The sequence below is a fragment of the Saccostrea echinata genome, unplaced genomic scaffold (genome assembly GCF_033153115.1).
Source record: "Saccostrea echinata isolate AGI-Se365-2 ecotype Australia unplaced genomic scaffold, CSIRO_AGI_Sech_v1 ptg000025l, whole genome shotgun sequence".
Taxonomy (NCBI): Eukaryota; Metazoa; Mollusca; class Bivalvia; order Ostreida; family Ostreidae; genus Saccostrea; species Saccostrea echinata.
Window position 1 is genome coordinate 12,234,182 of NW_026889774.1, and position 14,485 is coordinate 12,248,666.

The 14,485-nt window shown below is 34.6% G+C and overlaps 1 protein-coding gene and 1 long non-coding RNA gene across 2 annotated transcripts; one reads left to right on the top strand and one right to left on the bottom strand.

Annotated features, from left to right (window-relative positions):
* Window positions 1–1,059: 1,059 nt before the first annotated feature.
* Window positions 1,060–2,505, bottom strand: LOC133192629 (uncharacterized). The gene is made up of 3 exons (XM_061328624.1): window positions 2,075–2,505; window positions 1,627–1,710; window positions 1,060–1,191 (listed from the first exon to the last, which is right to left on the bottom strand). The coding sequence occupies exons 1-3, from the start codon at window positions 2,465–2,467 to the stop codon at window positions 1,099–1,101; spliced, it is 570 nt and encodes a 189-aa protein (XP_061184608.1). The 5' UTR covers window positions 2,468–2,505; the 3' UTR covers window positions 1,060–1,098.
* A 1,691-nt stretch (window positions 2,506–4,196) lies between these two features.
* On the top strand, window positions 4,197–5,380 carry LOC133192630 (uncharacterized). Its single transcript, XR_009721841.1, has 3 exons — window positions 4,197–4,310; window positions 4,928–5,003; window positions 5,334–5,380. It is a non-coding gene; the product is annotated as an uncharacterized LOC133192630 (long non-coding RNA).
* The last annotated feature ends 9,105 nt before the right edge of the window (window positions 5,381–14,485 follow it).

Sequence of the window (14,485 nt, forward strand, 5' to 3'; positions counted from 1 at the left end):
TTAAGGTTCAATATATAAGTACTGACGGCGCCCAAACAAACCGAGACCTCTTCAAACTCTTACTGCCTGATTTTAAAACAGTAGACCCTGTTACTTGCTCTTTCAAGAACATTTACTCCTGTGATAATTCAAAGATGTTTTTTATCATGGATATTTCACATGTTATAAAAAAGATTAGAAATAACATCCTGAAAAGTGGGTCAGAAAAACACTGCACAAGACATCTGAAGGTTGGGGATAAATTCATTGAATGGAGCCATTTTCAAACAAGCTTATTTGTGGGATATTTCACCTCATCCCTTCCCTGTTCATAATTGCCTTACCCAAGAACATTTGTTTCTGAATTCAGAAGCAAAAATGCGCAATCACCTTGCAGAACAAGTGCTTAACATTGATATGCTGCATTTGATGGAATTGTACAAGAATTTTCTTGGAAGTGAAGGAGCTAAGTTGGATGCTACTATTGACCTTTTGAGATCCACAAGTGTATTGATTAAAAATTTTAGAGACCATAGGCCAATTACTGAATGCACAGATGAAAGACTTTCAGAAAATCATGATGCAATGGACTGGTTTGTCAACTGGGAAAAAGGCATTCAAAAAGATGAATCTGTGAAGAACAAAGAAAAATGTTTAATATCATACCAAACACGACAGGACATCGTCTCGGCTATTTGGGGTTTGAGGAACTTTGTGTATACAGATTAAAAACATCTCATGCATCCATCATTCCTAGCAGATTAAACAGTGATATAGTTAGAAAATACATTCTGTCAACAAAGAACTCTCCACAATGGAGCAAATACACATCCTACGTACCTTGGATACTGTCACTCTTTAAACTCTGTGGTTTTAGGACAAACCTCGATTTCCAGAAAGTCCAACACAGGTGGAAAATGCGCTAATTTGCCAGAGACTCGTCCACTGTCAAAAAGAGTAAAATCATCATCATATATAAATACATTAAAGTATATTTACAGTGGATACATAACATTCAAGTCTTTGCCACATTTCAGTAAATATCTAGAAATTGATGAAATATTTTGTTTTTACCTCTTTGTTTATCTCTCCCTTTTCCTCGCCTTCTAGAGGTCCTATTCATTTTTGCTTGACTTGTTTCAGGTTCTGAAAGAACAGGTGCTGAATCAGGAGGGTCAACAGTAACTGAAGACTGGTTAACTCCACTGGGCCCTGGGACTTCAGGTTCAACAGGAATTGTCAATTCTTCAGAATGTCCCAATTTCATTATTTTTTCTTTAATCACTTCAATTATTTCTATCTTTTTCTTACGTTCAGATACTGTGATTTTGAGATTTTTACAAATCTGAATCAAAATTTGCTTGGTAAATTGATTTTCTTCCAAACATTTGTCATTCTGTATAAGCTCAGATTTCAGTCTCAGAAAAGAAGCTTGTTTATTTTCAGACTGATCTTCAATGTAAAACTTCATGTTAAATGTCTTAGGAGCTTTTTTTTTGTCTTCTTGATAACTTTTTTGCGAAGAGCTTCCCCCTTTTCCTTTTTTAAATGTGCCGAATAATCTTTCCTGAACTGACTAAGGTTAACTTTCAGAAAAAGTGTAATTACACTTTGAAACGTTTGAATGTACAGTTCACATGAGCTTACCATTCCATACAGAAGCTTGGAAATATCTGAGTCCATTTCTTCTGTAGTGCATTTTCTGGAATCTATAACACACTGAACCCATAGCTGAAACAACTCCAAATTGTTTAATAGGTCTGTTTTTGCTTTGTCAAATAAAAATTTCCCAACATGCATTACTTTTTGTGTGTGAGTGTTTGGCGACAAAGTAACTCTAACTTTTGAAAAAACTTGAATGTCAAATCAGAAATGTTAGACTTCCACCTGCATTTTGTTTACGTTTTGTTTCACATAAACTTTCTGGATCACATGACGACATCTGTAATTCCTCATAAGAACAGCATAATGAGTTGTAAATTGTCATTTCATTTTGATATGTTTTCAAATTCATCTCCTTTCCTTTAGCAAAAATTGAATTTTGTATTTTCTTTGATGTGTTGTGTTTTAATTTTGCCAGCACATATCCACTAACATAACGCAGCTTGCCCCTTCCACTGGTATCCAGTTCACATTCTGCTGATGGTTTTTTCAATGGTATGGGATCTGACAACTGGAGATGAGGAGACAGATTGAGAAAGAAGTTTTCTTCCAAGTAAAATAGAACGGATGTCAGAAGTCTACAATGAGGTCCATTCAAGTTCTGGCAATAAAACTGCAAAAGATTCATAACACTTTGTTCAAACTCATCTGAATTTAAGTACTTATTAAATGTTGTAAAGAAAGTATTTCTGTTTGCTTGGGTGAATTTGATTTTACCCTCAGGAAATGAATGCAGTCCAATGTTTTCAATTTCAGACCACTGATTTTCAAACCATTGGTCAAACTTGTAAAAGTTTTTGAAAATAACATCTTTGAATTTCATCATGTCATTTTCTACAGGGGTGTCTACAAACTGCTGTAATACACTTTCCAGTGCAATTCTAGAATTTGAGTGTGACTGTTCATGAGAAGAAAATCTGGCATAACAGGTCCCTTGTCATCGTCAGGGTCAAGCATGTTTAAAATTTCTAAATTTCCTATTTCTGATTCTGAGAAATCTGAGTCACATTCAGAATTTTTTAAGTTGCAAAGGGCAGGGGAATTATTGCCATCACTATTGTCATCACTTTTAGAGTCTTCTTGATTTTCTTGTCTAGAGTGTATGCAACAACTCAGATCATTTTTTACATCTCCAATTGATAGACTTTCATAAAATTTGTAGACATGATTAGGGTGTTTCCTGCATAATTGTTTTTTAAAGTTTAAAACTTTTAATCCACTGACTGACACTGCTCTCCCTATGGCAACGCCAAGTTGACCAGGTTGAATACAATGCTGGCAATTTACAATTACATTTTCAAGTGTCATACCTTGTGATTTATGTATGGTTATGGCATAAGCCAATTTCAAAGGTAACTGAACACGTTTTGCCAATACTCTTTTGTCTACAGGGTCAAATGTGGTAAAGAAATGAGGAGTAATGTTCACACAGACTGGTTTGTTATTAATTTCAAACAAAACATCAACTGACTTTTCATGAAGGTGTAATACATGTCCTCTTAGTCCATTAACCAATGTGGAACAGATATTTTTTAACAATATAATTGGGCATCCTATCTTCAGGCCTAAGTTCTTTGGAGCAAGAAATTTGTTCAAATAATGTTGTGAGCCTTCATCAATACTAGTATATACTTTGAGGTCACCAGGCACTGTAAGTAATTTATTGTAATTAAACATATCAGTGTCCAAGTTGCGTGCAAACAATTGAATACACTGTTCTTCATTCTCAATAGGGCGATTTAAGGAATTAAGGAATTAAGGATTGCTACACTGTGGTCAAACAGTTCACCTCTCTCAAGTTCATTAATGCAGGTAATGAGTTCAGGATAGTCCTGTCTATGTACCACATTCAAATTTATTTTGTGTGTAAAAAAAATCAGAAAACCATGATGCTTTGAAACAGTGGTTGCCTGGGTCACCATGAAGCTCACTTGATACTGGTGGCATTGAAAAAAATCGCCAACCAATATAACCTGAATTTTTCCAAATGTAAAATTATTGTTTCTGATGTTTCTACATATGAATTCTACCTGAGATAGTATTTTGGAACTTACCATCGAAACTTCGTCAATAATTAAAGTTTCAACTTGCTGAATATTGGTTTTGGCACTTAAAAATCGTTCATCGGTATTTAAAAGATGAACAATTTCTTCGTTAAGATCGCAGTACAGTTAAGGCTACACATGAAGATAATATGGTAATGAGGTCATAATGAGGTTGACGTCATGACAGTTGCTCCGCCTTGATAGATCCATATAAGGAAATAGAGCTCAAAAAAGCCATTTAATGATGATTGCGAGAATTTGTAATGAATGTCTGTATTTTCAGGTTTAAATAAATAAACGTTAGTGATTTTCTCTTATATAGTAGCAACACGTCTTCGAAATAATTCTCTTTTTATTGTGTCGTTTGGCTGCATTCGGCTTCAGCCAAGCGCTTACACTCGGTGACACGGAATGTTGTTTACATCTAAAAACGTGGCGAACAGCAGCTGAGATATGCAGTGGATAAATGCAACAATCAGGCAATCTTTAAAGAGAATAGGGATAAAATAAGAGACCTGGGGCTTCTTTATCTTTTTGATGAGAAGATGATGACGTTATTTCGGGAAATCATGGAAAACTGAGACGATCCGCACTACCTCCCTAGGTCCCTTTCTGTTCATTAAGGTGTGTATGTGCATAGGTATTAACATGCAGACATACTATTCTTTACATCGATGTCAAATAACCATGAACATGTATAATACGATGTATTATTACAGTCCGTCACAAACTGCAATGCAGTGCCTTGTGTGTATGCCCCCCTCCCTCCCCACATACACAAAAACACACACATTATGAAAGTTGCACACTTTTAAACATGCAATGATGTTGTCCTTTGGCATACATGTACAAACATGTAACATAATATAAGCACAGCATGTCATGATATCAAATAGTATATTAATTTAGATGCAGTCACACTTACAATGTATTAGTGAAGTCAAACTGCACAGTGTACACAATGTATGTGCACTATACATACAAGAGTATAAGACCCTATAAATTTTAATTTATACCTCTGGCAATCAAAAATATGTGAATTTTAAGATTTCAGGATTTACCAGTGCTTCATATTTAAATTCAACTTTTACTATCTGTATCACTAGGTTGTAAATTTGTAGAATTTCTACATTAATGAAGATAGAATGTTTGAATTTTCATTTGTCTGACTACATGTACATTAAGTCAGTCTTATATGTATTTATGTACTATTTATATGTATAATTCTTTTGTCATTGTAGCTGTCACAGAACTGGTTAAAACTGGCATTTACATCAGCTAGAACTATCAAAATAGATGCATCAATTTCTCCACTGGGTATGATCACACCAAAGCATTTCACATTAATTTTATAGTATGCCAGTGTTAATTTTTTTTAAATGTTGTATAGGTGAAAGAATTAAATGTTATCTCTTGTATATTGATTTTTTTTTTACTTAAATTAAGTATAGCTACCAATTCTACTTTTGCAAATGTCATAGGTTTCAATTTCCCAGAAAAGTTTTGTATCAAAAGTTTATTTCTATTTATTTTATGAATTTCAGAAAATATAGTATAGCATGGTTTGTTTTGTACAATGCAATGTCATTTCATTCTACAATAGTAATCATTATGTTATTCACTCATTACATGTATATTGTGTTGTAGCTACTCCCAAACAATTTGAACAATTCATTCAGGCAGCAAGTGTTTCCACCAATAAAATAAATGTTTTGAGTATCACTTCTTTAAAACACCAATGAACTTTCCATAATGGTATTTCATTTTATTTTCAGAATTGATTTCATCCAGAAGAACTGTTTGAACTGTGGACTATTTTTTGCACCTGCTCAGAAATCCCTTCACAGCCTGCCTTTGAATTTGAAAAGCTGTTTTTAATTAAATAAATTTTCTAGATAAATAATACTTTGAATTTTTAACAGTACAATGGTGTGAAAGTTTGAAGGCTGTTAAGATTTGAATATCTTTACTTGAATATATTCTGACAGGCGCGTAGCTGCCTATACGCAGATGTGTACAAATCGTTTTAAAATTTAAAAAATGGGAAAGGGGGGGGGGGGGAGGGAAGGGAGAGATTTGTGAGAAGAGAAAAAATATCAATACCATCCAGCAAATATTTGTGTTTTAAATTATTTTATCTCATATACTGTTTCGATTCAAATTCAAATTTTATATTACCATGTCTTTACAAAAAAAAATTGTAATGTTTTATTATTTAAATCATTGCCACAACCAAATAAAACATTTATTAATTTGTAATTCTTCAACAACACATTGATAATTTTTTTAAAGATCTTAGAGAAAATATCAACCGTTGAATGCTGTGATCCACTAGAATATGATTTGAAATATAACATTATTTTTGTTAATAATTGAAGTTAATTATATTTGTTGCTGAAAGTTAAAAAAGAGTAGATGATCCCAATATATCATTTTAAAAAATATTCAGCCTCTACATGTACAATAAATTTGCACGGAAGTATTTAACTGTGTTAAAAGCAATATTAAGTACTATGTCTTGTATTTTCTAAAGAAAATCGAAATGGCATGATTTTGAATGAAATATTTGGTAAAACCCATGAGCTTCCAGGGACTTCGCCCATGGGTCCTCATCAGGGCTTCGCCCTGGACCAACTGGGGGTCTCAAAGCGGATCCCAGCCGTTCTCTGCGTACATTTCACTTCCATTCTGGCTACGCGCCTATCTGTGTTTTGGGGTACCAACAAGATCTAAATTTCAGCATGTATATTGTGTTCACCTGTTCTTTAACAGAGTATATGTTTCTTGATTACAAAGTTTTACTTTATCTTGTTTGCGCATGGATTGATAATAACTAAAAAAAATGAGACTAAAGCTCCCCCCCCCCCCCAATTTGTGCTACAATACCCAAATAAGTAAAACCTGATGTAAACACTGTTTAATAATTTGTTTTTTACGTGCAAGTAAGGTATATGGTATCAAAGGAGCCAGAGGCAAACTGGTGATGGGGAGGGGGGGTGGGGGTAGATCTGTACTGAGAAAGGAAAACAGGTAATTAAATACAGGAATAAGCTCCCCAATCCCTTCCTCCTGTTCTTAAAACTTTTAACGTAGTCTAGAATCCCTAAACAGTTGAAGGTTTGATAACTAAAATAATCACATATGTATTTAAAAAAAAAACAACTAAGTTTTGTCGGAGATATTTTTTCTATACGTGTCTGCTTGGGGAGAATAAATATATTATCATTGATAGCGGCTGTCTATTCTTTATTACAAATGATTGAATCTTTCAATATTTTTTAACCATGGGTATTTTCCAATTGATTTACATTATAGATGTTGCGGCAAATTTTAGGCCTATTGTTGACAAACAAAGGAAATGCGATAGGTGTCAAATACGTCTTGTGTAGAGTATAAAAGAATGAAGATATACAAAATAAAGTAAAGTCAAGGATTTTTTTATGCATACCGATTTGATTTAATGAAATAAAGCCCAGCACAGTCCGTAAGTATTATTTGTTCAAAATTTGCGAGGTACACACACACTATTAAGTACCACAGAGTTATCTCCCATGCTGGGTCAATGATGCGTTTGAAAACTATATTTAGAATGAATGTGTTAAGATTTCAATTTTTAATCAAAAAGTGCAAGGGCAAGGCGACAATCCAAGAGGTAGGTTTTTATTTTAAATTCTTTACTTTACTGTATAGTTTTTAAAAAGTGATGCTCATTTCTTTGTAATTCATTTGGCAATTTAAAATTTCCGATTAAATGATGAAAAATACCCTATTTTTGAATACTGGTGTCTGTTTTCAATGAATAACTCAAATATCTCAGAAATCTGACTGAATGAGCATCAGTTTTACGATAGAATAGATACAAAGGGACACAATGAAACATTGTGCAGTTCAAATATTGTTTGCCTTGCCCTTGCACTTTTTGGTTAAATTTGACATTTCATATTTTGACCTAAAATCGGAGCTCACGTGACTGTAGAGGGTCACATGATGACAAAAAATACCGATGTTAAAAGCGATGGAAAAACTCTTCATAAAGCCATTAAAATATTTCAGATAGAGTTTCATGCTAAAAAATAAGACGGTTGAACTTTAAGCGTCTCGTTTTTGGTGCCTTTTTATAGAAAATGTTGCCTTAACTGTACTGCGATATTTTCCATCTTCAATTCCCGACCACCTGTGCAATGTTTGTGCCGATAAATGACCATAATGAGTGGCAGCAATGCCTGTTGAACAAACTATTGATACTTTTTTCCCCTGCGATTCACGCATGTTCTTAATTATTTCCTTGATGAGAAATGTTTTTCCAGTTCCTGCCTGGCCTGTTATTACTAAATTATGTCCACTTACAGTTAAATCATATGCAATTCTTTGGTCCTCTTCCATTCTTCTGTTGTTTTCGTCAGTCTTCCAAAACAAATTGCCCGTTCTCGGGTGTTATCGTAATGCTTTGAACATTCGGAACATCAGACGTTCTCCGCGCGAGTGATCTACCTTTTTATAGGTGTCGCGATTTCATTACTTCCGTTGCGTTTATCTAAGGAAATTTCAGAACACCAGCTAAAATCGTGTTTGAGGATAAATTGTGGGATTCTTACGAGATGCAAAGCCAATGTAATAGCATAATCGAAGACTAATATGTATGTAGAGACCGTGTGAGCCGGCATTTCCAGTTGAATTGAAATAAAAGTATTTTTTTTAACCCAAAAAGACCAGGGGGGTAGAATGTCAACAAACCGGAGTGGCATACCTTTCTCTCTTATTATGTAAAGTGAGGTATTTTTTGTATGGAACTGTTATTTTGAGTTTTAACCCAATTTTTTGTATGGTATACGTGATAAGGAAGTGTAATAAGTATAAATTGTAAAAAAAAAAATTCCAACAAGCCCGGGGTCATATATCGGGAGGGGGGGGGTCCTGTCCACAAGTACCTGTGCATTAAATCCCTAAAATATCATTTACTTTAGACTTTAAACATATGAGATATGATAAAAAGAATGCGCCCATACTTTAACCACATTGGATAAACGACGCTCTCGAGACAGGGAACTCGGGTTGTGATGGGTCACCATACTAATTGTGGGAAGGGATATCCTTATCCACCCACCCTATTGCCGAGATTTGGCCATTTCGGACAGATGGACTGTTCTTGTTATAAAAAAAAATAACTTGCATGGTAAGAAATATAAGGCTCGGAAAAATCTCTTATCTTCTTTGAACAGACTGCTACGGAGCATGTCACGTGACTGCTGGATCACGTGATTCGCGCATGGGCAGAACAATGGCAGATGTGCATTAAAATCGGAGAGGACTACTTTAAAAAATGATAAACACTGAAACCTCATTTTATGTCTTTTAAGGAAGTTACATGTATTCAATTAGTTCGTGAACTTTTTGATCACCCCTCGTACATGTAGTTTTAATTCGCTTATTCGGACTATGTATACTTTTAATCTAATTTGAGCATTTATTCGTATATAAGCACAACATTTGAATGGACAGAGTAGACGGAATTTTTGGTATGATTAAAAAAAGAAACGACAAAGGTTTGAGTCTGACAACATAAAAAGGGATCAAGCTAATAGACTTTTTCATAGGACCAGAAAAGAAACCACCAAAAAGTGAGACCGACTAAGATTACAGACATATTCAGTATGACACTTTAATGAAGAAATACAGTATATTGTGTATTATTATACATTGGAGTTGTACTGTGGTCCTTTACATACATACATCGTGCAAGTATCACGATGTAACAAAAGTGATATACATAAAAAAGAGACCAGTAATCAATTTATAAAATCTTTTAAATTTGCACTTCCACTTTCTGTATATCCACCCTGAGCAAATGTGAAACATGCACAACAGTTATGTAGAATGTCCAAAAGCTATTACGGTGCCAAGTCCGGTGTTTTTCTGTGTTCGTGTATCCCCGATATTGGAGTGTTGTAGGGCAAAAGTGGCTCCCATGTATAAATCATGGACTGTAAGTCAACATCTCCAATAACAAAAATTTCTACATAAAATCTAGGATCTAAAGCACGGGTTGATTTGATGGTTTTCCAGGTTGCATCTGAATACTTGAGAATTGGGTTGTTAAACAGGTCTAACTTTTTTAAATGTTCTTCACACCAGTAATAATCTTGAGTCCCTTTTCGAACTAGAACCAGTCGGATATGCGTTAGCGTATCATGGTGTACATGCTCAAGAAAAAGACCCGGAAGCTCCATTTCAACCGCATACTGATTACTCTTTTTCTCCCCACTTTCTTCTTTTACAGGGATACCGAGTGTTTGAAGTGGTTGAAACTGAATCACGTTTGATAGATACCATATTAATCTAGGAATAGGAATTTTAAGACGAGCGTTGCAGCATCTCAGTCTATCTGGCAGTTTCCCATCAAAAAGGGTTGCCATAAACCATATTCCGACTGGAGCGTCCTGACGACCCAGGGGTGTGTATAGACCCTCTCCTGCTGTCACCATTGTAACGTCATTCGTGCCACGAATACGCTTATCCTTTTCAAAATACGTGGATTCTACAGCGATGAAAGCTGGTGGAATAGCATTTACTGGGACACACACACAGTGAAAGAAGTAGCCAATATTTTCATATGCATTATTTTCTAAATCTCGGGATTTGATTACTTCCTCCAGTTTGACGTAAAAATCCTCAAGTTTTTGTTTCGGCGTAAATTGTCTTGCGTATTTTATATCTTCAACAATAAACTCCATGTTTTTCTTCACCGTGAATTCAATCCAGCACAGTACTTATGATATAAACTCCTAGTGATGAATACTCAAATTAAAGAATCGTTAACACAGATAGAGTCGATGATGCAAAATAAGACTATCTTCATATCATAGTTCACAAGATCAGAAGTATTATCAAAATGATTTAGCTTAAAAAACCATAAACTCAAGAATTTTTGTTAACAATGGCACACTTATTCTTTAAATATGATGGTAAAGCATGATAAAAAATTTCAATGAAGCGAAAGATCTGTGTTTTAAACTTCCATTCAGCCATTGAACCATCCGTCTTTTGTTCTATCGCTGAATTGATCTGCATTTTGTCTTGACTGTTTATCACGACTATTACTGATGAATTTTGTTTTTTTAAACTTACGAAACAGACACAAATTAGTTCATGAACCTTTCTTCTCAATAAGTTTACATATTTGTAAATAAAATACTTTATAAATACATTGAGCTCTGTTTGTTCTACAATACCCCAATTAAAGCACACTCGTATGATAGATAATCAAATTTATGCAGGATAATACCTGCTTTTAAATAAGACCATAAATCATGCCATACGCTATTTGTTATAATGATACGTAACGCTGAATATATTTTGAATCGATACAAACAACATCTTGCATTTCCACCCCCTATTCCCTTTTATATTAATCACAAGTATTCAATATGGCAAACTCAGTTTATCATAGAAAGTACCTAGTATTACAGTAAAGTAAGCTGTCACACATTATCCCATTATTGTTCATCTCTTTTTTGTATAATTACTAAGAAATCAAAGCAAAACTGTTCCTGCTTGCTTTTATTTGACAATAGGACTCTTCGATTATTAATAACTGGAACTTAATGATAAATACCGGGTATTTTATAAGACTTTTTAAAGGTTTGAAAACATTGCACTAGTGTCTAATACTATGTATCCGTGGAAGATATGAGAGAAATCATAATCACGAAACTAGTTCAATCCAATTCAGGAAAACAAAGAGAAAATGGCTGTGAAAATGCCACATATGAAGAATTCAGCAGAACTCTTTTCCAAGGCTTGCAATGAGATGGACGCCAACTGGAAAGACACGGAGGGGGATACCTGAAGAAAGCTGGAAGGGTTCAGTAGAGAAGAAAATGAAAGAGGACGGAATATGGGACCAGGTCCAAAGAGAAGCACAGGAGTGACCAACCTGATAATCTCTGGTGACGCCTTTTGTGCTGACCAGCAAGGAAAGGACTTAGCTGAGTTAATGATCTAAGCGTTAAGAACTCTCTTCAACTTCATCCTGTAAAGTCGCCCGCGTGGCGCAGTGGTTACAGCGTGTGCTCTAGAGTCGCGTAGTAAGGAGCTGATCCTTACGTCGCGGGTTCGAATCCCACTGTGGGACGTGGAGACCAGAAATGAATTGACATTTACACCAAATAAAAGGCAAACTGGAGTAGACCCGTCTGGGTTAACTTTAACACTAATACTAAAATCTACACACAGAGCTCTACGACGGAAATATAAGTAGACCATTTCACAGTATTAGATCTCGTTCCGTCACATAAAAGTGCCGCCTTATGCCACAAATAAGTAAATCAACTGGTTTAAGCAGGGATTGCCTTAGTAAATGCAATAAAAGTAAAAACAATTAAGATATAGACGAAAGAAATAATCGGACAAGATATAGAGAAAAAATATAGTTTGAGAAAAGAAATAGATTGACCAAAAGAATTGAAAACTTTGTACGCTCTTTTCTTTAAAGAGATGGTAATTGTAAAAATCTTGCCAGGAAAGGCAGAATAAAACCAGATGGTAATGGGAAAAAGCATTAACAGGTGTTCTTACAATTTACATGCCATTGAGTAATTTGCGAAAGAAATTTCATTCCAGGCATCCTAATCTCAAAATTTCGCTTTCTTCATTTTGTATGCGTCCTATTCAACACCAAACCATTGCCCCAAAAGCCCATTCATTCAGAAAACTTGGGTGCAACTTTCAAAAGTAATCCTGCAAAATTCTGAGAGAATGGAGCAATGAGATACAAGCCTAAAACTCAATTTTCAATGATACTTAAGGCTTCAGTGTCGGATTGATTGATCGCATGTTGTTTTACGTCCCGTTCGATATAGAGACGTCACCATATGCCGGTGAAGGGCTTCAAATTTGGATCTTTACTCGGGACTCAAAGGGGAATAACTTCTCTCACTAGAGTAGAGAATTTCCCTACAGTATGAATAGAACCCTGCCCAATACCTAAAAAACACTTGACCCAGTGGTTAAGAATATCACAAATCTGTTAAAAACTCCCTTACTCATTACAACTGAGATTTTCGTAGAATTCATGTAATTTCACTATATAATCAATAGAGCCCCACCTTTCAGTGTTTTTTTCCACCTATTTGGGACTGGGGGCTGGGGCCCTTTCAATTGGGAAAAATAGCGACAAAACAGGAAAATTGGGAAGATTCATTTTTATTGAAATTTAATGATTTCTATCAGTTATTCAGATACTAATTAAAGCACAATGCTTCTTTTTCTAGAGTTCTTGGAATTATTTATTATTCTGTTCAGTCTACCTTGAGATATAACTTCTTCTTCAAGACAGATTCTCATAACTGCATCCAAGGATGCTTGGCTAATGGGATTCCTCTTGGGGGTGCAGAGAGAATTCATAAGACTGAATATCCTCTCTACACTAGCTGTGCTTGATAGAATAATTGAAGCTAAATGGACAAGGCCCACTATGGAAGGGTATGTGTTGGCCAGGATATTTTCTTGCAACAATAACTGGAGAGCCTGAGATGATGGCACCTGGTTTCCAAGAAATTGTCTTTGCCTGAAAATTTTTTTTTTTTTGAACAATCAAATTATTTAAATTAATATAATAAAATAAATGTTAATTTTAAGTTTGCCTCACCCTTTAAACTTATTTCGAGTCTAATTGATATTCATCAATCAAAAAACTGTAATTATTAAGATTCTAGCATTCATTAATCCATTCAGAAAATAAAGATAAAATAGATAAACAAGATGCATTATATTTTAAAAATTCTCAATTGTGTTGATGAAAATTCAAACAGCACAGACCTGGATTTAAGACTAAGAGCATCTGTATATCCACAATTTTAAGACTTAGATGCCCTACAGCTTAAAATTAAAATAAAATAATAATAATGAATATTACGATTAGTTAAGTAACAAAAGCTCACAACAACTAAACTTTGAAAGATTTTAAATAAAAATGAAGACTGTGAATTTATTGAAAATCAAACCATTAATAAAAATTAAACAGTAACTATATTACTTATTTTAAATTTAAAACACCCACTCATGAATCACTTACTTGAGTAGAAACATTTGATGCTTAAAGGCATCAAACGCAGCTAATATTTCGTCATCCTGAAATAGGACATGGGCTTCCTGTCTATGCCCAAAAAATGTATCTATTTTTGATCTTCCATAATGTTCGGCAAGACAATTTATGGAATCCTTAAAGTTTAAAGTAAAAGATATGTTAAATTACTGTATATGACATGTTGATACTGTTTATTTTTTTCTCGAGGTTATTATAAGGTATTAGATGAGTATTTCATAATTCGAGGATTAAAAGTTATCTTGAATGAACCAGTCCACTTCATATACTACCTTTCCATAATTGTGAAGTTCTTGAAGGGTGCCAGGAACATATTGTAGGTCAAAGACAAGAGAAACTGGAAAGTACTGGGGGGGGGGGGGGGCAATGGAATACATCCTGTATCTCATTAAAAAGGCTATAGGTTATGGGGACAGCTAAGGTCTCCACAACCTGTTCTGGTGTATATACAGCCTGTCCTCTAAAATTGCAAGTTAAAAAAATAAGCATACATATAATAAGAACAAAATATGTACATGTAGGTACACTGCATAATGGGCCATGAGTTGACTGCACTAAATTTAAGCATTTCCAGTCTAAACAGTTAACTAGACTAACCCCATCCTTCTTGCTAGATTATTTCTGTCATCAATTTCCTCAAAAATAGAAGGCAGCTTTAAGAGAAGCAAATCATTGTCAGGAGTTCGCAGATTTGAGC